Here is a 26,045-nt window from a genome sequence, read left to right as displayed (position 1 = left end):
GTGCCAACAAGGTTTCCACTGGCTTCTGTTAGCATCCAAGTGGTTTTTCTCAAGTGCTAACCAAATATATCCAGTATTGAATTCTTTTCATGCTGATGCTTTCGTCTGAAAAATTGACATCACCTGTCTATTAGCATTTGGTAGCAATTGGGGTATGAAACCAATTCAGTGAAGGTTGCATGTCAATCCGTTCACTTCCACATGCTCGTAACAATAAGAAGTAATAACTGTTTGAAAAGACTTGTATGCAATGTCCAGATATAAGGTCTGTTAGGTGCTCCTGGAAATCCCAAACCTTTCCTTCAAATATCACATATCATCTCATCCTGGTACTGAATACAATAAACAAACCACCATTAAGAGTTTGGCCTGTTGAAAGCAGCTTATAGCAACATCGCCTAAACTCCACTGATCTACAATTATAGCACCAAGATGATCTTAGTGCTGAGATGCCCTGGTAAACCAGGCCAAGACTTCTTTCTCCAATAACATACATTATCATCATAAAGAACACACAGCATCATTACTAATACATACAGTACACAGGTTATTGGCAACAGACAGGGTAGATAGATACACACTACAAGATGCCATAATCAAGCACCCACTATATAACAAGCTCAAACAATCCTCAAGTATTTTCTGATATTGTATGTTGTATTGTCACAAAGTGACATACAATTCTCTCTACCAGGGGCAACCCCAATCAAAACGACTTCCCAGTGTAAAGTGGGCAATTCAAGACTTTAGATTTTTTTTTTTACTCAGCCCAATGATTACATACTCACTATACTCCTAACAAATGCAGATTTATCTAACATACTGTAGACGAATTCTCAAATCAGCTATACTCAACTACTTCTGCAAATCTATAAATTCACCCCATCCGCCGCTTCCCCCCCCCCCCCCCCCCCCCCATTGTTGGGACTACTCCAGTGATTTGATTTGCAAAGATTTTTCCAGATTGTTGCCGAGCTCACCTGAGGGACAGTGAGACTTTTGAGGGAGAACCTCTGAAAAACCACCATGGGATCTGCATCGATTTCTGCCGTTTGTGTCCAGTTGGGACCGAGTCTTGTAGTGTGAACCTGCACTCTGTAAGTGTGAGCATTTGGTCTGTACAGTACAATACAGCCATCAGTGCAAATGTTAACTCCAATCATACAGAAAAATGAGAATCACTGAAATACAAATACATACAACCCTCATTAGAATGAACTGCTGGGTAATTCATCAAATAAAACACTCATATTCAAATGCTCACAGTCAGCAGAAAATTATAAATTAATCGATAAGTTCGTAAGGTTTCTCGTACTAGATGGTCAACAACTTGTACAGCATGTTAGGCATTACGAAACATACATTTGGCATGCATGCAAGATAACCCCAGATTGCTTTAGCTATATGGCTAAAAAACTAGCTACCTGGGGAGGACAAACTGGACTAAATGAGAAAACGTTCTAAAATGGAGAGGATTACAGGCAGTCCACCCAAATAAAAAACAACCTGCACTCAAATCTCCCAAAACTCCTTTTGCTGCATTTTGTTGACATCTAATAGTCCTATAATATTGGGTGAAGGAAAAATGCAAGGCAAGACAAAAGGTCTTATTTCTGACAATCTGAACTCACCACGGAGAAAGCCTGTCCTCTAGCAGTGTAGTGTCCTCTAGTGGTCACACGGACACACACCACCACAGTCACTGCTACTGTAATTTACCAAAATATGCTGGTAAACAACCATAGGCTGGAAATGGCTATTTTCAGTAGTAGAAGTGCTTCTTCTGCAGTCGTGCTCAATGCCAGTTGATATTTGCCATGCTGACTATCCCACCATGGTGATTTCTTTAAGGTCATTATTACATCATACAGTATGTGCAGTTAGTGCTTCGCTTTAGAAGAGACTGCAATATGGCACCCATAAGACAAACTGGACAAACTCTGCCCATCAGTGGCTCTGGGTTTACACTAGTATGGTACTCAGAAGAGGAACTGTATTACTGCAAATCACTGTGGGGCAAAAAGTGCAGCCCACAACACACCGGAAACTGTACAATCTACATCTCCGGGTTAACTCGAGTGACAAGTGGTAAAGTTACAGCTAAGTTCTTTGGCCTTAGTATTATTTGTCATACAATGTAAAATCCCTCTGATCATCTTATTCCAACAATTACATCTCACTGGCCCGGTAAGCTACCCTGTAACATCACAAACATCCTCACAAAGACTTTAGCATCCCAAGCTTAAGTAAAGTAAATCTTATGTGATGAGAGAGACACTGAAATAAACTACTATTTTTGTTTTGCGTCTTAATTCACACAGCCTTAGGGTCACTTATATAAAAACATCTATGTTTATGTTGTCAACACTATCATTACATGGTCCAGATTCTAACAAATCAATTTAAAGGATTAATGTGTGTGTCGAAAACTAGTGAAAGGGTAGATGAAGATATATTCATGGTGGGTCAAACTGACAAAACCCAATCCCATAAAATAGTACATGGATGATGAGAAATGGGGGGGCCGACATATATCAATAAAATAAAGGCATAAGTGATCAATATCAAAATTCCCTCCCAAAAAAAACAAGTTGTCGTCAGCGATCCACGCACAGTTTGTGTTAGCACTATGTCTTGAACAGAATGTTATACTGCAAGTATAAGTCAGGTTAATAGTATTAAATTGTTGGCAAAAGCCTTTACAATTTACTAACATAAAATGATGTAACAGAATGTACAACAGCTCTCAATGTGGAGACTTGCACGCCCAATTCACTCGTGAACATAAGCCTCATTTTCCACTACAGGGTCAAGTAGCGCATAAAAGTAATGTTGACAAAATGCCCTCATTTACACCCGGACATAAAATTCCCCAATGTTAAACGATGTATAATAGTTGTGTTAAGATAGATTCCATTTCTCAACACAAAGGTCAAGTCTTGTGCGATGAAAGTGATTTTTCTAGATCGTTGCTGTGGGTAGTGTGCACATTCACACCCGTGTTTAAATTAGCCAATCGGAACATAGAAACATCGTACATGTTATTTTTCAGAAAGAGGTGTGACACAGATGACGTCTAAAAAGGCCCATGCTAGCCTCGTTTGGCCCTGTAGTGAACCAGGCTAAAGTGGACAGAATTAGTATGTACGCATGTAAAGACAGCACATACCGTACCAGCCATTTACAGGCGGTCAGACAAGAATGGAAATGAGTGCTGTAAGCGACATGAATGATGTTGATGTAGTCGATGACATCTCACATCCAATTCCAGATCTTTTGTGGGTGTGTCCCTGAGATATTTGCTGCCTGTCTGTATTTTGTCCCAGTCGGATTGGTGACGTGACAATATTCAGTGCTTTTCCATTTCACAAGCTTGAAACACACACATACACACACGCTTGCACACTCACTCAAAGTTACACACACACACACATACACACACACACAGGAGCGCACATGTACAAGTAGTCAAGTACATGTATACATGCATTTGCTCACACTCCCGCACGTGCACGCGTGGGTGCGTGGGTGCGCGCATACACATACACGCACACACACACACGCACACACACACACACACAAGAAAAAGAGGTCCCGTTATCAACTATTGCTACTATGGAATGGTGATTAAATGACGCTGAGACTAGACTTCTACATAACTTCAACTGTTTGGACGGTAAAATGCAATAAATAAATTTCACTCTGAACAATTATCTTGAGCACTCGCTGGATTTTAAATACTTTAGAAATACGATGTCTGCAAACTCTGCATCTGTCGCCCACGTCATACAACCAAACCCCCTGTCCTACCTCAATAGTTTCTAAAAGATACAATTGTTTCAGATTCATAAGCCCCAGGATATTCACAAGGATAAAAACAAACATAGTATGCTTATGTGATAAACACAAGCCTTGACATCGCTTACTGTATCCAAACAACACCAAAGATTCTAACCCCAACTTTCGAGTTCCTCCAAACTAGTACAAGTGTAGTATTGGCCGCATTCCACTGAAGAAAGTGTGGACGTCTCCTTTTCTTATTACATCTTCATAGATGTGGCAAATATGTGTCAAAACAAAGAGTAGCTCGCTTGATTTATGTAAGCTGCAAGTGAACTGTCTTTGCTTCGGAAGATTTTTCAGGTTTATCCGGTAACTGAAATCAAGCAGAACTCAAGCAATTGAAATACTGAAAACTAATTTCCAATCTAGTTTTGCCCCCAGATCTGACAGCAGAGGCATAGAAACCCAGTGGTTATGTTGCTGCAGCCCTGCCGAGGAAACAACTTTCTGACACCAAACGCAGACGGCTCTGTAATAGTAACATCCCCCCCCCCCCCCCCCCCCCCCCCCCCCCCAACTCCCTCAACTTCCCAACACCCTAACTCCGAGCCAAACCTACTGCTCCCCGGTGCGTTCCAGGCTGTCTATGACGCGACTCAGCCGGATGTTGAGCAGCCTGATCTGAGTGTCCAGGTGGTCGATCTTCTCCTCCAGCGAGCCCGCCCCGCCTCCCCGGCGCCAGTAGGCTCCCACGGGCCCCGTCATGAAGTACACCGCCATGATGAAGCACAGCGGCAGCACGGCGCGCTCCGGATCGCCCTCGAACTTCTGCAGGATGTAGAGGCAGGACAGGGCGAAGAGGGCCACGCGCGCCAGCCAGAAGAAGCGGCCGAAGACCACGTGCAGCAGGTAGAAGAATCCCCCCAGGAACACGGAGAGGAACCAATAGGCCACGAGCACGGCGGCGACCAGGAGCAGGGCGCGCGCCGGGGAGTTGGTGAGGGAGGTGGGGCTGAAGTAGTGGCTGAGGTTGGAGGCTACACGGGGAGAGAGAGAGAGAGAGAGAGAGAGAGAGAGAGAGAGAGAGAGAGAGAGAGAGAGAGAGAGAGAGAGAGAGAGAGAGAGAGAAGAGATACAGATAGAGAGTGGGGAGGCAGGGAGAGAGAGAGAGAGAGAGAGAGAGAGAGAGAGAGAGAGAGAGAGAGATACAGATAGAGAGTGGGGAGGCAGGGAGAGAAGAGACGATGGCTCATGTTTTACGGCACACTCCTTTCTGCAACAAATAATCTTTTTCTCATGTGGAACTGTACAGCTGAAATGAATTGGTCAACACAGGCAAGCAAAAAACTAAAAAACAGATGGCAAACGAGTCGACCATCTGTTAAGACTGAATGAGTGTTGGTTAAAGGAATGGCACAAATCTAATCTTAAAAATACAAAACTTACAATCGATGCCCATCACGTCCAGCAGATCTGTCCAGACCTTCCAGATGGTGTCGAGGAAAGAGTCCACTCCATGGACGAACCGCTCTGTCGTCTTAGAGAAGAACTGCAGAACAAAAGAGCGGACGGTGACGAGGGGGTTAACTTACAGCCGGTTTACATTCACTCTGTATTCTGAGCAAGCTAGGTAGCTACATGCTACATGCACATTCATATAAAAAGGATCATTCAGCACACTGTAATGAAAACAGAACTTAAAGGGCCACTTTGCTGATTTTCAACCTATCATTACAAAATCAGTAGTATATGGAAATGAACAATGATTAACTTTCCTCCATCTTGCCTGGACCGAGAGCTCCCCGTTCATTCACAGAACTTCCTGGACCTGGTTTCCACTTCCTGGACCAAAATACATCATAATGATGTCATAGCATTTGGTCCAGGAACCTCTGCGAATGAATGAGGAGGGACAAAAATAAATGAAACCACAGATCTTAGAATGTGGAAATCGATGGGCACAGACCTGTGGATGAAACTAACGTAAAGCTATGAAGCAGCGTTTGCTAAAGGAGTGGCAACTGTCTGCAGACTAGTGCTGGGCGATAAAACAATCAATATATATCGGCAATAGACACTTCATCAATACAATATGAAAATAGTTCAATATCGATATGTCCCTTCTCCCTTGATAATGGGAGCGTGCTACGAGTGACACACAAACAGCCAATCATTTAACAGACAAATCCTAACGTTTCCACCTGAACGTATTAAGTGGCGGACCGGACGTTTGTTTAGTCTCCACCTCGCACTATTGGGTTATCCCAGAGCAAATGACACAGCTGCAAAACTCAATTTGTGTTTTTAATTTGTTGCGTTAACATTAAAATGATTACCTGTGTGTGCCTTGATCAATAAGCTGGTTCAAAACAAAGTGGTGAAATTCAACCTTTTTTTCTCATCGTCTTTTTTAAAAATAGGTCAGTTACAAATTATAAATAATTATCGATACCTACCGACTGATATGAAATATTTTATATCGATATGATACATGTTTTGGCTATATCGCCCAGCCCTACTGCAGCGCGGACTTTGCTGTTGTTAATTCACCTTATTGATGTTGAAATGTGCTGTACATTTTGTACATGCATTGCAAGCCTGCACATTTCTCAATGTGGAACAGTGTCCTTTCAAAAACGTATCTCACAGAATAAGGACTATGTTACTATATTCCTGCTAACAGAATGGTTATAGAGAGCATAGATAGACTTTATACAAATCAATATTATAGACAGAATTACAGTATGCAAAGCACTGAAGTTATCTCCTAGACCATAGTGCCTATACAACCATAAAACTATAAAGTCATAGTTGCAACTTGCAAGACCACAATGTTGTAGATGTATTTTGAAGCAGGCATTGTATTAACTGGGTCTTGCACTTCTTTTAATTTGAAAGAAATAATATAAAATATCATAAAGTATTTTTTTCCTTTGTGTTCAGTTGATTTCCAATCAAGACACTCTGGTAAGAATTGCTTTACACTGATAATATGGACTTTAAAACTGTCTTGAAATGCAAAATAATGGAATTGTAAACCTGCGATAAAAAATATGATTAATCACGATTAACAACAGTCACATGACATTGTGATGTCACCTTTGAAAAATCAGCTTATATAGAAGGCTTGAACCAATCCAGACAATTGTGACCATAAAACTTTTGATTCAGAGCTAAAAAAAAAAAAAAAGAAAAGGAAGAAAAGAAGAAAAGAAAGACAGGAAAAAGGTACAAGAATGTGTACATATTATATTTTAAGAGTTCATTATGGGCCATCATAATCCATTCTGGCATTTCCGGCCAATGATATTAGTGGATGATTGAGCGACAGAACCTTTCAGCCAATGGGAGAGCACTCTGAACGGCCCTGGGCGGGACCAGCGATCTAAACGGCCGCCATCTGGTTTCTTTACTCCTCCATAGACCAGAACTGCGTCGCGTCTTCAAGCGCCCAGCTCCAAGGCCGCGCCCCTTTTTAGGGGAAACCCACCATAGTAAACGACGGTACAAGAAGCCGAAACCACTTCAAACAAACTATTTAAAACGGTTTAATTTGATAGAGATATGCCGAAGAGTTGCTGTGTTGTTATAGTTTCACTAACAATAAAAAAAAAAAAAAAAACTGGTCTGCGATAGGGTAGGCGTGACACCGTCAATGTGGACGATGCATGTAACCTGGTGGAAACTGGATACAGCGTTCATATAAGGCAAGTACCTCGTGTCGATGTATCTTGCGCATTCTATGGCCGGCCGAGTTGAAATATATTGTCATGTCATGGTGTCTTTGGGTCATTTATAAAGGAAATGAATTCTGTTATTTTTCTATAGATGTTTTGGGTACTGCTATTTTACATTGAAGTCAACGCGAGTGGCTTGTGTTATCCCCTAAAAAGGGGCGCGGCCTTCAAGTTTTGCAAATTACCCGGATGTGCTGTTCTGGTCTATGACAGTAAACTGATACTGAATATCTTTGGGTTGTGGACAACACAAGACATTTGAGGACGTCATCTTGGGCTTTGGGAAACACTGAATTCGACTTTTTTTCACCATTGTCGGACATTTTATAGACCAAACAACTAATCGATTAATCGAGAAAATAATCGACAGATTAATCGATAATGAAAATAATCGTTAGTTGCAGCCCTAGTGGGTAGCGTAGTACTTCTCCATGACATCAAAAAAAAACAAAAAAACAAGGATGATAATATACAAATTTGTGGCTTCTATAGGAACATATATTTCACAACTAGCTCGCCTGTGGTAAGTCTAATCAAAATCTCACTGCAGAAGATATGAACGGGGAAATACTCTTCTGGAACCGAGGTGTCACGTGACTGTGTTGAGCTCTATTGAAATTCAGAGATGAATAAGACAGCCCTAATAAAAAGGTATCCATGGCTTGATGTAGGCCTATAGCCTTTGTCTAATGGCCTAACTGCTTCGAAAACCAGACCATAGAAAGGCCTACAGCTATTATCAGAGCATGATGTGTGTGTAACCTCATTTTCATTTTGCTGCAGACAGGAAGTCACTGTGCTTAACCGTTATCAGTACGAGACCTCGCTTTAGCCCTCAGCAGGTGCCTGCCTGTATACGGATAATTCCATTTCAAAACACTATATATATCCATTTATAATATCACTAAAATAGGCTGAAAAAAGGTTGTGTAACTTTTGTCTCAGGGGCTGTACCAAACTTCCTAAGTAGTGTTAGGGTTGTGAACCAAGGTTCACAAGGTTCAGTTAGCAAACCTTCAAAGTACTATCACTCACATTGTACGAGTGGGTATTATTATTTGTCCTTTCATTTTGGAACCAGACTCCAGACTCATCATACTAGATTCATTGCCTACTGACTTTAATTCCTGTGCTGAGCAGCCCTGACCTGTCACTGCTCGGTCTGCCCTGGGCTTGGCAGATGAACTCTCTCACTCACACACAGCTTAGTAGTGCATGACACCCCTCCTCACTCTCTCTCACACACTTTTCACCTGTCACTCTCTCATTGCACTGTAACAGAAAAGCTGAGAGACACTGGGGATGTATTACAAGGTCTCGTGAAATTCCATGTAAGGACACCTACTGGATTTTACATGTTCTCATTCACACTGTAAGCCTGCAGTGTGGAGTGACAAAGTGATATATCCACACATGTACAGTATAGACCAGTGGTCCTCGTGGGGGTCCGGCCGGGGACAACTAGGGGTCCGTTGTTATCTTCAGCGTTAATATTTAATTTATAAGAAGTTAACACACAATTAAAGAATGTTGAATGACTATGCTGATATTAGTTTCACCGTTATCTCTACCTGCAATGCAGATAGTCATGGAATTTGGGACCAAATTAAATCGAACAATAAAGACATTCTCTGATTTGTGTTCAACAGACAAAATCTCATCAAATGGGGACAGGGGGGGGGGGGGGGGTCTGTGGCCTAATTTGTACTAAATTAGGGGGGTCCTGACTTTAAAAAAAAGTGAGAATCAGTAGTATTATTGTATAGTTGCAGACAGCAGCACACTACATGCAGAGTAGGTAACACGTTTGCAAATGCAGAAGTGCAATCCGACCAATGACAGGAAGAATGCAATAGCTACCAATGTGCTTCCTATTAGGTCTTCTAGCAACTAGCAGACCTGTGGGGACCTAGCCTGGGTAAACCCATCCCCCACGTGACCTGCTCTCAGACCTGTTCTCAGACTGGGAACTGAGAGAGCAGGTCACGTGGGGGCTGGGTTTACCTAGGCTAGTGGGGACCCCCCTGTGAGTAGCCCCCCCCCTGGTCTGGAACATGACATCATCATCACTAAACTTATTAGCCTCAGCCAGGCGTCCCACGCAGGATGACATCACTGATGACATATCACATCATTATTAAGTGATAGTCAGGGCACCCCACTTGTGCTCTTTACAACCCCTGAAAGTTTCAGCCCGATCCACGTAAAACGGCACACCGACAACATTCTGCTCACTCACTCACGGACACTTCTCAAATTATAATACGATTATGGGTTTGAACCCTGGTTGAAACCCGACAAAAAGAAACGGCTGTTATAGTGCCTGGGCCAATGGGGCTGTGCCATTTGTGCAGCAGGAGACAGGTGACATTAGATCAAACCAAATGTGCCATGATCTCTATGCACTACTCTGCTGACAGACAGGCTGGCTACAGAGCGTTGTTGCTGCAGCATAACATAATTGGATTCAAGTCATAATGCATTAAGCACATACTTCATTAGTGTGTTTACAGCAGCGCAACATAAGCTGACATCTGCTGTGGTTGGATCAGGGTAAATGGATAATTTTTCAAAATGGCAACCGTTGCCAGGGCAGGGCGCGCTTCTTCTTCCCTGTTCCCCCATGCTGCTGCGGGATGGGAGGGCGACTCAATGGACTTCCAAGCTGCTGGGTCTATCATCACCTCGACGGATAGTGACCTCCTCACCTTGTACAAGCCTCTGATGCTGTCCTCTCCAAACACATTGCTCAGAGTCTGGTAGATGCCATTGGCCGCCCGTCGGAAGCTGTTCTGGTTGCTGGAGTCCTTCCTGCTCCTGGCCGCCTCGGCTGCACACAGCAGAGAGGCGAAAAGCACCAGGAAAACCACGATAATCCTGATTCCCCGCATAGCGTCAGAGGCCCCGAGCAGTCTAGAAGAAATGTGTGTCCAAATGGCCCCAGTCAAATGCAGGTTAAACAGTTTAGCTGCCCGAAAGGGACACCTCAGCGAAGGATGACAGTGGAGCTGGCTGGTGATGATGGGGGGAGCGCTGGTGGTGCTGAGTTCAAGTGCTCCTCGTGCAATCAAGCATCGTAAACCCATTTTGGTCCAAATAACAAAATACACTGAGCCAAGTAATTTATGTTTAATTTACTAATAAAAGGCTAGAGTAGCCTACTACAGTAGCCTATGTATACACATACATGTGCTAAAACAGCTCAAAGTTGAACAAGGTGCGAAAATGGGAACATAGTAGTAGCTACAAGCTACATCAACACTATTTACACAGAACGCTAAACAATAAAATATAACATAGCCTACATTACTTTACCATCAGTACTGTTGATACGGCTTCCAGATTCTTTGACTTTGCAGCTCTATTTACCACTTTTATTTAGGTCTTTCAAATGTCTCATAATGCGATCATTCGGAATTGCAAGTTTTCCCGATAACACTGGAAGGCAACAATTTTCTTCATATTAATTTGAGGCAGGCTAGACGCATCTCAAGCTTGCTGCTGCCCTCCAGTGGTAAGTAGGCAGCATCTCCGTTCCCCCTGATCTCTCTATCATAAAATAAATGTTTGTAAGGAAGGTTTTGAAGGTTTGCCCAATCTCCCCAAGTTTTTTGGGAGAATGCCTAACATCGCAAATCTTCTTACTTTCTACATGGACCTCTGCTCTGCAGACAACAGTCCCTGATGAAGGCGACAAGCCGAAACGCATTGGTCTAATTAAAGTTGTTCTCTTTACTACAAGTGTTGCTGGAGTTTCTGACCTCTTGAGACCTTTCCTTTCTCCATGCAAACTTGGAAGTAGGTGAAGTTGTCCCAGAAACCTCTACTCTGCCTACAGTTGTTCTAATAGTCGACAGGTTGAAGCTAGTATACATCAATGGTTACTTTAATTGCCATTAACCACTATTTTTAAAAAAAGCATATACCGTATATAAAAACAAATCATCGAATAAGACGCTATGGCCCGCCTCCCAGTATTTTCAGTGTATCAGATAGATATCATAGATAGAGAACGTTATTAATATAGCCACGTTATAAACAACAAACTAACGCTGGTGATCCGTATGGAAACAGTGTTACTCGAAATGGTTAAAAGTTATATCAATTTGGTCATTCAGTGGCGCTTTACTGCCATGTAACATAACTAGCTAGCCGCTAACATTAGTTTGTAAAATTGTAACAGATTGGTCTCAAATGTGGAGATTTTGACCAGAATCCTTCACATACCACCCCAAAAACCATATATATTGGTTAAAAGCTGGGGTTTAGTCCTGCTTTAACAGGTAAGTTGACCAACGGGCCAATTTCCTAAAAACTGTATTCCTTAGTGTCTGATCCTTATAATGCTGCTGAGAATTATTTATTTATTTCACCAGTCACTTGAGATCAATGATCTCTTTTTCCAGCAAGACCTGGCCACACGGACATGCCATGTGTTATCCCCACTCCTCGCCAATCTCTCCTGTCACTTTCCACTGTACATGTATACTGTCTAATAAAGCAGAAACGCCTCTCGAGATCATCTGTAAATCTGTACAAAGGAATTGACCTGGTGTTCACTTCCAACAATGCTACCGCTTTCTGCGCCATTTGGTTGTTCCCAACAATGTAAGACATTTTGTTTTCCATTGCATCTTTCCCTTCACCAAAAATGCATATAAAATATATTGTTTTTTTGTATATTGTTTTATTGTTTATATTGTGTATCATCAACCTTTATTTAAACAGGCAAGTTAATTAAGAACAAATTCTTATTTTCAATAACGGCCTGGTGTATATATAAGGCTTAAATCAAAGACTTACAGAAAGGGAGAGAAGTCAAGTACTCCATTCAAATCCATTGAAAAATGTAAACATTATACAGTGCACTCTTATAGTGATCACCTTGGGACGGGTCAAATTGATCACTATAAGCGGATGACCATTATAAGCGATCTTTTTCTTTTTCTTTATTTCTCGTGCAGATTACCATCTAATTGACATTTGTATTATGTATTACCGTACATGAATACAGTACATATAAAGTAAAGGAATGTTATTTACTTTAAAAATCCATACAGTAAGTTAGGACTCCAGATGTTTCAAACACTGTGTTCCCGTATAGACAGAGACGTCGCCATCTCTCCACAGACAGAGATGCCACGATCTCTCCATATACAGACAGACATGCACAGATTATCGTTGCTGTATCTCGTTGGCTCATCTTTGGCAGTTTTTAAGTAAAAAATTATAAAATTACTGTAGTTTAAAAAAAGGAGTATTTAAACAGCATGTGTATAGGAATGATTCGGGACCAAGCTTTTTGATCACTATAAGCTGTTGATCACTATAACCGTGATCACTATAAGCGGATTCCTGCTAACCGCCTTATCGGCTGAGACAAGCACCTGGAGCAGTACAGGAGGGGACATAGATGAGCTGGTCAAGACGGCCGGGTCTCAAGATGGCAGGGTTGATTTCTGCTCGGTTTGCAGCAGCTCCGATGATGAAGATGTTCTTTTTGCTGGACATTCCATCCATCTCGGTCAAGATTTGGTTGATGACACGGTCGGCTGCACCACTGCCATCTCCCACGTTGCCACCACAGGCCTTGGCTATGGAATCCAGCTCATCAAAGAAAAGAACGCATGGGGCTGCCCGACGAGCCTGGATACGCAACATGGACAAAGAAAACTGTTGTACAAAACAGGATGTTGGAATACATTCTGTAATGTGAAAGCAGTTGAGAACATTAAGTGCATAAACACCATTTGGTTGTTCCCAATATGACAATATTAAATGTAATCCACAATATATTCACAACTATGGTTGCTACAGGAGCACTTGCCATCATTCTCACCTTGTCAAAGATCTCTCTGACATTGTTCTCAGACTCAAACCACATGGTGAGCAGCTCAGGTCCTTTGATGGAGATGAAATTGGCCAGGCGCTCATTGGCCATGGCCTTGGCCAGCAGTGTCTTAGAACAACCAGGGGGACCATAAAACAGCACACCCTTGGATGGGGTCATGCCGAACTTCAGGAATTTGTCTGGGTACTTCTGTGGATACTGAAATTAAAGAAGAGGGGGGGGGCGGATTAACATAGAGAGAACATTCTACTTACAGTGTGTTACACCAGTTTCTGGTACAGCTGATCTCTCTTCTGTGAGGAGGTTCCTACCTGCACCAACTCCTGCAGCTCCCTCTTGACATCATCCAGACCTTCGATGTCCTCCCAGGTGACATTGGGAACCTCAACCACAGTCTCCCTCGGAGCTAATGGGTTGCTCTGGCTCAGGGCCCACTGGAGACAGTGGGCATGTGAGTGTGTTAGGGAGAGCTAAACGGGCCACGTCAAATAACTGAATAGGACTAGAAAATTTACATTCATCCCACAACAAAGGCTGTATGTGCTGTTCTCACCTTGAAGTCGTCCATGGTGACAGCCAGGGAGTTCATGACTTCAGCATCGATGGTCTCATCCTCAAGGTCGATCAGGTCCATCTTCTTTCTGATGGCCTGTAGGGCGGCCTCAGAGCACAGAGCAGCCAGATCGGCACCCACGTGCCCATGGGTCTCATTGGCCACCTAGATACATAGATATTGTTAAGACTTAGTACTTCTTCTGACACAGCAATTCCTGAATAGGTTCCTATGCAAAACATCTTCATTAACTATAACCATGAACACTGCTACTGTAATGATGCAACTCCATGCTGCTTTATATTTTCTCTAAGTGTTTTACACACAAATTTGTGGTACACAATTATAGTCAATTTCTGGTTTAGCTTTAGTGGAAATCACTCAGATTGTGATGCCCCCAAATTATGGTTCAAGACGGCTACTTGCAATAACAGCGTCACCCTGCTACAAACCTGTTCCAGGTCAACATCATCAGCCAGCTTCATGTTCTTAGTGTGAATCTGTAGTATATCCAATCTGCCAGTGGCATCAGGAATGCCAATGTCCACTTCCCTATCAAAACGCCCTGGGAAATAAAATTAAATGTGTTTATTAGAGCCACTGAAACAGAACAGGGCTCAACACTAACTTGCCAGTTTGGCAACCGGGTTGGTATTCATTTTGTATTAGATGCTGCTGTCATCGCCTTCCAAAGGATAGTTCAATGACGTTCATCATGTCTTCGTAACAATTAAATAATTCCAAAGGATGCTGGGATACCTGGCGGCGGATGACAGCGACAGGAGGAGGGGCCAAATTCAAAATTGAACAATTCAAAACAGAAAAACAGCAAGACAGCCAATCAAGCTGAAGCACCATGTGACCAGCGGAGCAGGGCGACGCGACTACAAGCGAATATCGTCGTGCTGGTGTGTAGCAGCCGTAAGCAAAAAAACACAAGGAGAGATATATGGACGAAGAGACAGGCAGACAGGCTTCTCCATAACGTAAGTTAGGTCCAATATAACAAACAAAATGTTAAACATGCTACAGCGTCAAAGCCCGCACCGTATGCGCCGCAGCTGGCGAGCAATGTGACTCGACGCAGCTGACATGAACAGCACAAGTATAATATAATGTACCTGAGGAAATAACAGGAGAGTGAAAACTATTACCAAGTATATGCACTACATATTTGTCCCATCACCCAGCCTTAATATCTGGTGACAGGTATCTTCTTGGGTGGTGTTTGAGATACACCTCTCCATGGAGAGAACCCCTCAAATTTGGCTCCAAGCAATTGTGGAGAAGGGATATATTTGAAGGCCATTTCACGACCTCATAGCCATCCTAGATCCACCCAGATTTTGAAACCACTGCATTTAAAAAATAATCTCCTTTTCTTCAATGGTCCAATGTAACTGCATATACAGTAAATGAGTAATCATTGTGACTGATTTTGTGTTCACATTAGTGCATCTGTGGTGTAACATGTTGAGCCAGATCTGTACAGCAGTAATGTTAGCCACAAATACTGATGCAAAAATTTTGCATTGAAATCTCCTACACTTCTCGATCACTGTAGTATCTAAACAAATAATAAATAAATTTAACCATCAATAATTTACCAAATCTGTGCATCCAGGTAGCTCACCTGGTGGCGCGTTTGCGGCGGGGGATTGGTAATTTGTGGCGCCGACGCGGGTTCGGGTCCAGCCCGAGGTCCTTTGCCGCATGTCACCCCCTCTCTCTCCCCACCTTTCCTGTCTGCCTGCTGTCCTATCTAAATAAAGGCAAAAAATGCCCCCCAAAAAATCTTAAAAAATAATAATTTACCAAATCTCCTCAGAGCTGGGTCAATGCTGTTGGGTCTGTTGGTCGCAGCCATTACGATGACATGAGCTCTCCCTTTCAGCCCATCCATAAGAGTCAGGAGCTGAGACATGATACGCCTCTCCACCTTTCCATGAATCTACAAAGACAAACATGAAACCGAGTTACTGTAGAATTCACATTCAACATTCTATCAAGCATACAGAATGTAAGGGTGCATTCTCACTGGGAACGATTGCTTTTGTTCCGTTCCGTTCTGGCTGCATTTTCAGTTTATTTGACACCAGTAACCAGAGGCATCAGTTTATCCATAAGATCTGAATAAACTGCCACTCTCAGTGTCCTATTCTCTTTTTCCATCGCAGGAACTTGATAATTTAACTGCAACATTTGGGCCAAATGCTGCAGAACTGGAACAACCACAATGTTGAGGAAACAGAGTCGATAGAAAAATTTAGAATTTTTCACAACACTTTTAACATTTGTCTCTTTCAAATTAAGGATGATAATGTTAGATAATGAGTGTTGAGCCTTAACATCACGTACCAACCAGCTGTCAAGTCCTGTTCTGGTTCACACTACACGGATGAACCAAATCCACTCTCAAATTCAGCATCATTACCTGAACTGTTCAGGTAATGAGTTTGATTATAGAATGTGGTTGTCACTCTCCTTAATAACTGAACTGTGTGTGAAGTTGCAAGGGAGGGGATTCCTGAGGTTGTTGTTGGTGTGTTTTTTTTAGATGACAATAACAGCGATTGATGACAAACCTCTGCACAACAGGCAGCTAACATTTGCCATGGTAATGACGGTCTCAACTGAAGTGTTCAGCTGAAACTACTGTTTATCGCTAAATACAAGACCTTAGCTTTTTAGAGGCTCCTTTACCATGACTACATAAAATCATGATTTAAACTGATTTGTTTCCATCATCATTATTGGATCTCAGTTCTGTGAGTGCAGTAGTACTCAGGAGAGAGAGATCCAGTCTTGCTCTGAGAAGACTACAATATGCACTTTGGTATTATAGTTATTACTATTTGTAATATCATTTTTCTTTCATATGATGTATTTCTTCTGCACTGACTAGAGAAAATAAATTCACAATTAAAAACACAAATTAATTTTTCAATTGAGCATTGGTCCTGTATTTTGTTTTGTTTTGTTATCTTCATGCTTTCATAAAATGTTTAAGGTTCATTTATTAATATGGTAAAAATGCATCAGCGGAAAAATGCATCTTGCCATCACAAACATTAGCCACCTTTCCCCATCTGGCTGGGTACACAAATTTGGGGAACCCCCTGACAAACGCATGAAGATCACACATTCTGTACAATTTCCAAACTTTCCTAGACTTGGGAATGTATTGTCAGTTTTTCACCACACATTTCTACACTTTCCAAGAACTATTCTATCCATTTAGTTCCTCTCCCTCTCTACTCACCAGCTCTCTCTTCGGAGCAATAACGTCAAGCTCATCAATGAAGATGATGGCAGGAGCATTGTTCTCTGCGTCTTCAAAGGCCTTTCTCAAGTTGCTATCTCCTGCCAAGTTACTAATGATCTCAGGGCCTGGAACAGAGGATGAGACATTTTGTTTTCATTAAGATACAATACCGTACACTAAACTGATACAGGGAAGGGGACAAAAAACAGCAAAAAAAATGCAGGCAGTATATCCAAGAGGCATTTGATTCAAGAGATTCAGATCATCTGTTTATTAACCAAGCCTATTTTATTCTAACTTTTTAACCAAGCCTAAAAGCCCAGTAACAGGGTAATGAGGTGTGTGGGACAAAGATAAATCTGCAGTTGTTCACACCGTGGATAAGGTAGAAGGCTGATCCAGTTTCATTGGCCACGGCTCGGGCAATCAATGTCTTTCCTGTTCCACGGGGTCCATACAGCAGGATTCCACGTGGGGGCTATGGAGAGGGGAAATTTTAAAACATGTCATTTTCACGTATATTTTAAAAATCAGCACTGATACATTCGGTGGGTCAGTGGTTAGCACTGTTGCCTCACAGCAAGAAGGTCCCGGGTTCGAACCCCGGCCCCTCCCAGGTCCTTTCTGTATGGAGTTTGCATGTTCTCCCCGTGTTCATGTGGGTTTTCTCCGGGTGCTCCAGTTTCCTCCAACCATCAAAGACATGTATGTTAGGGTTAATACTCCTGTCAGTGCCCCTGACCAAGGCACTGGCAAAAGAACTGGAGTTGGTCCCTGGGCAGGGATTGGGACTTGGACTTGAGACTTGGACTTCAGTCGCACTTAAGTCACACACACACACACACACAGTGACTTGAGAGTTGACTTGAGACTTGTTCTTAAAGACGTGAGACTTGACTTGGACTTGAAGGTTTGGGACTTGTGAACAATCTTTATTTTTCTTTATTTTATTTTTTATTTTTTTGGTCTATTAACATTAAGGACATGTCTACGAATGTCATCTCTAATCATTGCTGCTACTTTATTTTAAAGCTTAATTTATACTCAGCACATGGTCGCAGACGAAAAAGAAAGTGTCGCTCATGGTGTTGCATTTATACTTCAGTGAATGTTCGCCTCGGTTCAACGGTCACGTGACACTCGACTCGAACGCTATAAGCAGACAGCCAAGAGAAGAGAGGGAAAGCACAGTGAAACCACCTCGGAGGCAAGATGTAACGTACTTGGCTGCAGCCGCATATAAATGACACACAACTCACATCCTCTCTCTCTGGGAAATTGGTCACAATGTTCTTTGTGATTTTCACGAAGTCATACATCAAGGACAGGCTGATAAAAATAGCGGGGACATGTTCATTCATTTCAATCGAGTGAAAACCAAAACAAGGAAGTCAAGCGCGTTTTTTTTTTGCCGTCTATATAGCCAATCAGACTTGTGCGACACATCGTGACGTAGTCAGCGACACTAGACATTTCACCAGGTAGCAGACACTGCTCGCCGACACTTGAAAGTGTCGACTCAAGTCCTCATTTCTGTCTGCGACCGTTTCAAAAGTGTCGGCAGACAATGCATAAATTGGGCTTAATAGATAAAGGAGTGAGGATAATACAGTACATGGTTTGAATTCCTTAGTTTTAGCTATACAGTGTTCTAGCATCATGAAACGATCAAATGTCTAGCTATCCCCACCCTGATTAGCTACAGAACAAACAAAGATTATCTCTCAGCACGTCCTGTTCCAGGACCAAGCCTAGTATCTGTTCTCCAGGGACACTCTGAAAAGCATTTACAAAATCAACCCAGCAATGCAAGTATCAAGGCTGCACTGCTAAATATTAGGTCACTTGTAAGCAAGTCGCTTCTAATAAACGATCTGATTACGAGTCATAAACTGGACCTCATGTTCCTCACAGAGACCTGGCTTGATCTAAACAACAGGGAATATGTTCTTAATGAGTCAGCCCCACCTAACTTTAACTACATTGACGCCCCCAGAGTCGGTAAGAAGGGGGGAGGAGTAGCTATTATTTTCTCTGATGTTTTTCAATGTAAGCAGGTATCGTTTAGCGACTTTTCATCGTTTGAATATCTGGCCGCTGTTCTGAAGTGCTCTCCCTCTATTTTACTACTGATTATATACAGACCACCTAAGTACTCTAGTAGTTTTTTTGATGAATTTTCAGAACTCCTTTCTATAATCTCCATAGAACACGACTGTTTAACTATTGCAGGAGATTTTAATATTCATATTGACAACCCCAATGATAATAATGCCAAAGAATTGAATAACCTCCTTGACACTTTTGACCTGTTACAACATGTCTCTGGGCCCACTCACAATCGAGGCCATACCCTAGACTTATTTATCACCAAGGGCTTTGAGTCATCGTTTCTTTCAGCTAGTGATGTTGCTCTGTCCGACCATCTCTGTATCTTTCTTGAACTCAAGGTCACCCCTATCGCTCTTACTCGGTCAAAAACCATCAAAAAGCGTCACATCAACGAGAGCACTAGCACACGGTTCATGGAGGCTTTCTCGCTGGCCCCTTCCCTCTCCTCAGCCTCTGTCAATGATCTCCTAGATAACTTCAATTCTAAAACCCTAAAGGCTATTGATGCTGTAGCTCCCATTAGATCTAAACTAATCTCCGGTAAGAAAAAAGCACCATGGAGAAACGCTCCCTCTGTAAATAACAAAAAAAGAGATTGTAGGAAAGCCGAGCGCAAATGGCGGAAAACTAAACTTCACATCGATTATGACATCTATAAAAATAGTCTTCACTCCTACAACCAGGAACTAAAAAATTCCAGAAAATTCTTCTCCGACATTATCAGCAAAAACACCAATGATGCTCGCACTCTTTTTGCCACTGTTGACAGGCTGACAAACCCCCCCCCACAAATTGCCCCTGATCTTCTATCCAATGTCAAATGCAATGAATTTGCGACCTTCTTTAGGGATAAAATTATAAATATCAGACTAACTATTTCCACATCAAGAACAAATGTGGCTCCGCCGCACCCACAGAATAGGTGCTTAATTAACATGACTCAGTTCAATGTCATTGACCACAAGAAACTAGAAGAAACGATACGAGGCCTTAAATCCTCATCGTGTTGCCTAGACACCCTGCCAACAAGCTTTCTAAAAAATGTCTACAGTTGCCTGGCGACCGACATACTGAAGATAATTAATACCTCTCTTCTTACAGGCATTTTCCCAAAATCTCTAAAAACTGCAGTTGTTAAGCCCTTGCTAAAGAAGCGTAGCCTCGACCCCTCTATAATCAGCAATTACAGACCAATATCAAATCTTCCCTTTATTAGCAAAATACTCGAAAAAACTGTCTACCAACAACTCAATACCTTTCTATCCTCCAATGATCTCCTAGATCCCTTCCAATCAGGCTTCCGACCCCATCATAGCACCGAAACTGCGCTTATCAGAGTTATAAATGACATCCGAATGAACACTGATTCAGGTAAAATCTCAATCTTAATGTTACTAGACCTCAGCGCTGCCTTTGATACGGTTGACCACGAAATTCTATTGGACAGACTGGAAAACTGGGTCGGGCTTTCCGGCACGGTCCTAGAGTGGTTCAGATCTTATCTGCAAGACAGGAACTACTTTGTCTCCATTGGCAACTACACATCTGAACAAACCAAAATGACATGTGGGGTACCCCAAGGATCAATTTTAGGTCCTGTCCTGTTTAACCTTTATATGCTCTCTCTGGGCCTAATTATGCAAAAAAACAAAATAGCTTATCATAGCTATGCAGATGACACCCAACTCTACATAGCCCTCTCATCGGATGACTATGCCCCCATAGAGACACTGTGTCAGTGCCTTGCGCAAATTAATGATTGGATGTGCCAGAATTTTCTCCAACTTAATAAAGACAAAACAGAGATAATTGTCTTCGGCAAAAAAGAAGATAGGCTCAAAGTTACTGCTCACCTCGAATCCCTATCTTTGAAGCCAAAGGACCAGGTAAAAAATCTTGGCATTATTATTGACTCTGATCTAAATTTCAACTCCCACATCAAGCTTATAAGAAAATCTGCCTTCTATCATCTAAAAAATATAGCAAGGATTAGAGGCTATATGTCCAAACAAGATCTTGAAAAACTAATTCATGCTTTCATTTCTAGCAGGCTAGACTACTGCAACAGTCTTTTCAATGGTCTTCCCAAAAAAGCTATTAAACAACTACAGCTCATTCAGAATGCGGCTGCTAGAGTTCTAACAAGAACCAAGAAAGCTGAACACATTACACCAGTTCTCAAATCCCTGCATTGGCTGCCAGTAAATCTTAGAATAGACTTTAAAATTCTGCTAATAGTTTACAAATCTCTCAACGGGTCAGGCCCACACTACATCTCTGAAATGCTTCTACACTATGAACCATCCAGATCCCTGAGATCTTCAGGCACTGGTCTACTAATTGTCCCGAGGACCAAATCAAAACATGGTGAAGCCGCGTTCTCCCACTATGCCTCTCATAACTGGAACAAACTCCCTGAACACATTGATCTGCCCCTACTCTGCCTATTTTTAAATCCAAGCTAAAGACCTTTATGTTTACTCTTGCTTTTAACTGCTACTAAACTACTGCCTCTCTCGGCCTGTAATTTAAAAAAAAGATTCCTGTACATTTCCAACAAATGGACTGTGCATGTAATAATAATACTGAAGAATGCCTTGTAACTTATTTAAAACAGAAATAATGTTTCATGTTTGTTAATTTGAGTATATATTTTAACTAAAACTGTCGGCTGTGTTTTTTATGTGTTTTTTATATGTGCATTGCTTTGCTGCTTGTTTTTTCGATTATTTTTTTGTAAAGCACCTTGAATTGCCTTTGTGTATGAAAGGTGCTATATAAATAAAATTTGACTTTGACTTGACTTGACTAAGTAGACCAGATGGTATGCAGCAGATGATAGAATGCTTATCCATAGGGACTTGAGATTTGACTTGGACTTGCCCCTTAAAGACTTGAGACTTTACTTGGACTTGTGACCAAAGACTTGAGACTTGGACTTGCAAAAAATGACTTGTGAGCATCTCTGTCCCTGGGCGCTGCACTGCGGCTGCCCACTGCTCCTAGTTCTAGGAAGGTTCCTAGTACAGGATGGGTAAAATGCAGAGGATGAATTTCCCCATGGGGATAAAGGATAACTTAACTTAATTTATAACTTCAACTAGGGATGAAACGATAAACGGTTTTAATGATAACCGTGATAAAATTCCTTACGATAACGTGATAGAATTCTTTACGATAACCGTAAACATGGTAAATAGTCCATCATCAACCAAAGTTGGCAACCGTCTCCCAGATGCAGACGCACAGCCACAGGAGAAATGATTTCAATTAATGTATCAATCCTTTTTGGGTCTGAGTTTTCAATATAAAACTTGGTGAAATGATTTCTGTGAGTGTATTAGTGCTTTTTGAATGTTTTCAGCACATTTTAACAACTAGGCATCTCGCGCGCTCAATTCCTAGGCTCGCCCGCTGCGGGGGCGGCCTCGCCCGGCAGTTCGCCGAGCTGGCCCTGCAGCTCACATACACAGCTCGTCGGCAGCTCGGCTGCTGCGTGGCCTCGCCTGCTCTATTGGCACGCGCGGGTGTGTGTGTGTGTTGCTCACAAAATGTTATTGCCCTTAAGTTTACATGCGCACGGGTGTGTGTGTGTGTGTGTCCCTTAAAGGGATACACCCATTTGCGATATCCTTCCATACATAACCATGATACACAATACCTTTACGTCACTCTCTGTACATTATACAGTGAGCTACAGTTGTTAGTTACTATTGGATTTGGTACAGCCGTTCAAAGTCACCAAAAACGCACATTTCTAACAGAGCCAAAAAGCTCTATGTACATGTTGTGACTCAGGTACTCACCATGTGATGAAATATTAATCTAATGATGATGATGATGATGATGATGATGATACCGTGATAATACTGATAACGTGATAATTTTCATCACTAAAATCGTGAGATGAACTTTTCATATCGTTTCATCTCTAACTTCAACGCTGCATTAATGCTATGAGCATATAAAAAAGCATTTGTAAGACAAATGAATTAAATTCCACAATGAGGGTCACACAGACATGTTTGTGTGGATTAAAATGTGCCTTACCTTGACTCCAATGGCCTTGAAGAGTGCAGGGCGTCTGAGAGGCAGCTCCACCATCTCTTTGATCTGAGCTAGCTGCTTTCTCACTCCTCCTATGTCACCATAGCCGACCTCATCCAAGGAGTCGTCCTCATCCTACAGCCACACACAAACAGAGCTTATGTTCAAACTCAAATTTCTCTCCTTTATCTCTCCCCTCTATCTCTCTCCTTCCCTCTCTCTCTCTCAAATTTGGCTAGAAGCCAAGGTATGGTGGCTGCCATACCTTGCCATACCAAATTGATGCCTATGCCAACCTCCAACAAGGTATGAGATGAGATTTGGCACTTCTGACCCCATGGGATAACTTAAGACGTTCCTTAAAACGAAAAGTACAAAGTTGACAGAGTCGGCTGTGTGTTAAACCGTTTCTCCACCCGTTAAAAATGCAACCAGGGATACTAACACATAGCAGGGTTCATACAGACATTACAAAATGAAATTCAATGACTTTCAAGGACACATTTTTTCCAGTTTCAAGGACAGCAAATAATTCATTTTCAAATGTAAATTTGCCCCAAAGGGGGCATCAACTTTGCATTATATTACAGATTATGTCTTTAAATCAATTTTACTCTCAATCCTGTGAATAATATTGAGTATGTGCAGTGCTAAAAGGGTGTCTACAGGTATAAACAGTTACATTTAATACTTTTTAAAGATCTTTTCAATATCAACTTTGGTCAAAATATTAAATGGTGACAGACAGTCTTATGTGGTTAATTTGAAATTCAATGACTTTTAAGCACCTTGTTTAAAAAATGGGCTAGTTTCAAGGTATTCCAGGAGGACTTTAATTTTTTTTCTCAAAATCCAAGCACTTCAAGCACCTTGGCAGAACCCTGACATAGGCATTGTTGGGAATGTAAACATCTGTCTTAACACTTAACCAAGTTTAGTCTACCCATCTAGTCCATGATGTTATCTGTCTTAACACTTCGCCAAGTTTATTCTACCCATCTAGTCCAGGACGTTATCCCTCTGTCGGTGGGAATTTCCACAAGGGGAATAGTGTGATCAATAGAGGGTATGCACACCCACTGGAACACGCCCCTCTCAATCAGGAATGAGTGTCAAATTGAGTGTCAAGTTCCTCCCTGAGCAGCAGGTGTCAGTTATCTAGGCTGATTACTGCATTCAAGCTCAGTCTTGCTGTGACTCAGTGGGCGTGACCCCACAGTGACTTCTGCCTCTGTGACATCACGTGCATACCCTCTATATCACATTTTAAAGGCCAGGGAGGGAGACCTGTAGCTATGTTGCAATGACATATAATTCCCACTAGATGGCAGATAGAATGTAATACATTCAGTGATGGCTGCCATTTATTCTAGTCACCACACAGCATTGGTTTAATCAAGCAAGTTCACTTTGCGTTTTTTTCCCGTTCACCTAATGATGACAGCGCTATCATACAGTTTGTAGACAAGCACCTATAGCAGGGATGGCCAACTTTGATGATGGAGAGGGCCAAAAAAGAATGTCCTTGCTACCAGAGGACCAGATTGTTACCGTGTACTTCCACCAGTAGCCTACTGTAACACCATCACTCCCAATTATAGCTACTAATTTGATGAAAAGGACTGATAATCAAAGTTTATTATACCAGCATTTTTTCATATTCAAATTTAGTAATTCTTCCATTCAGATGACACCAGATAATTTGCTCTAGCTTTACAACAGGCCACTACAGCAATTTGATGTTACGTCACCCAAATATGTCATCTTAATCAGATTAGTAATGTTGCATGTGCAATGTGCATCCTGGATATAGTTTGTTACAATAGTATTATCTCAAATGCCAACATTAAACAGTACAGTATGTGGATGGATCTATTAGCGCCATGTTCTGTGATGTACAGTAAAATAAAAACAGCTTTGGGTGGTCTAACCTAACCTAAGGTGCTCAAATGACAGTAGAACAACCTGGAAAGTAATAAATCAGTTATTGCAAAGAAAAAAAGCCTCGTCAGAGCTACCCCCAGTCTTTCTGGAAGGCAAAACCTCCTTTAACAATCCATTTGATATTGCTCAAAAATTCAATGAGTTTTTTGTGAACATTGGGAGCAAACTAGCAAACAAAATTCCTGCTTGTCAAGGTAATCCACTTGATTTCATCTCAAGAGATTTGCCTCCTTTTTCTTCTTTCGAGCCCCCAGACACCCAAGAAATAAGTGACTTGATTGATGAACTAAAAATGTCGTCTGCAGGTCATGACAAAATCTCTGCTTTTCTCGTCAAACAGGTGAAGGAGTCCATTTTGCAGCCCCTTGTCCACATTCTCTCTCTGTCATTAAAAACAGGCATCGTGCCAAATGACCTAAAAGTTGCCAAAGTTATCCCATTATTCAAATCAGATGATCCATCCAGCTTCAACAACTATAGACCTATATCTATTTTACCATGTTTTTCAAAAATTTTAGAAAAAATTGTTTACAAACGGATCCTCTATCATTTAGACTCCAATTCTATTCTCTATAAACACCAGTACGGTTTCAGAAAAAATCATTCCACTTATATGGCTCTGCTTCACCTAATTGACAAAGTAACCTCTGCACTTGAAAATAACGAATTCTGCTGTAGTATATTCATTGATTTCTCAAAAGCTTTCGATACTGTTAATCATGCTATTTTACTGGATAAATTGTACAAATATGG

The 26,045-nt window shown here is 41.7% G+C and overlaps 2 protein-coding genes across 2 annotated transcripts; both read right to left on the bottom strand.

Annotated features, from left to right (window-relative positions):
- Window positions 1-4,398: 4,398 nt before the first annotated feature.
- bri3bp (bri3 binding protein) lies at window positions 4,399-10,493 on the bottom strand (the record flags this gene model as incomplete). The annotated part of the gene is made up of 3 exons (XM_083643999.1): window positions 10,229-10,493; window positions 5,230-5,332; window positions 4,399-4,820 (listed from the first exon to the last, which is right to left on the bottom strand). The coding sequence occupies exons 1-3, from the start codon at window positions 10,409-10,411 to the stop codon at window positions 4,399-4,401; spliced, it is 708 nt and encodes a 235-aa protein (XP_083500125.1). The 5' UTR covers window positions 10,412-10,493.
- A 1,741-nt stretch (window positions 10,494-12,234) lies between these two features.
- On the bottom strand, window positions 12,235-25,842 carry LOC310784246 (transitional endoplasmic reticulum ATPase-like; the record flags this gene model as incomplete). The annotated part of the gene is made up of 10 exons (XM_083645265.1): window positions 12,235-13,166; window positions 13,360-13,569; window positions 13,683-13,805; window positions 13,925-14,089; window positions 14,377-14,489; window positions 15,740-15,875; window positions 17,187-17,314; window positions 17,565-17,667; window positions 23,352-23,483; window positions 25,825-25,842. 10 exons carry the CDS (start codon window positions 25,840-25,842, stop codon window positions 12,888-12,890), a joined length of 1,407 nt encoding a protein of 468 aa, XP_083501391.1. The 3' UTR covers window positions 12,235-12,887.
- Between the last annotated feature and the right edge of the window lie 203 nt (window positions 25,843-26,045).

This window comes from Poromitra crassiceps (genome assembly GCF_964638095.1).
Source record: "Poromitra crassiceps genome assembly, chromosome: 10".
NCBI lineage: Eukaryota > Metazoa > Chordata > Actinopteri > Beryciformes > Melamphaidae > Poromitra > Poromitra crassiceps.
Note: the sequence above shows the minus strand (reverse complement) of the source record. Positions and strands in the feature narration are given on the sequence as shown.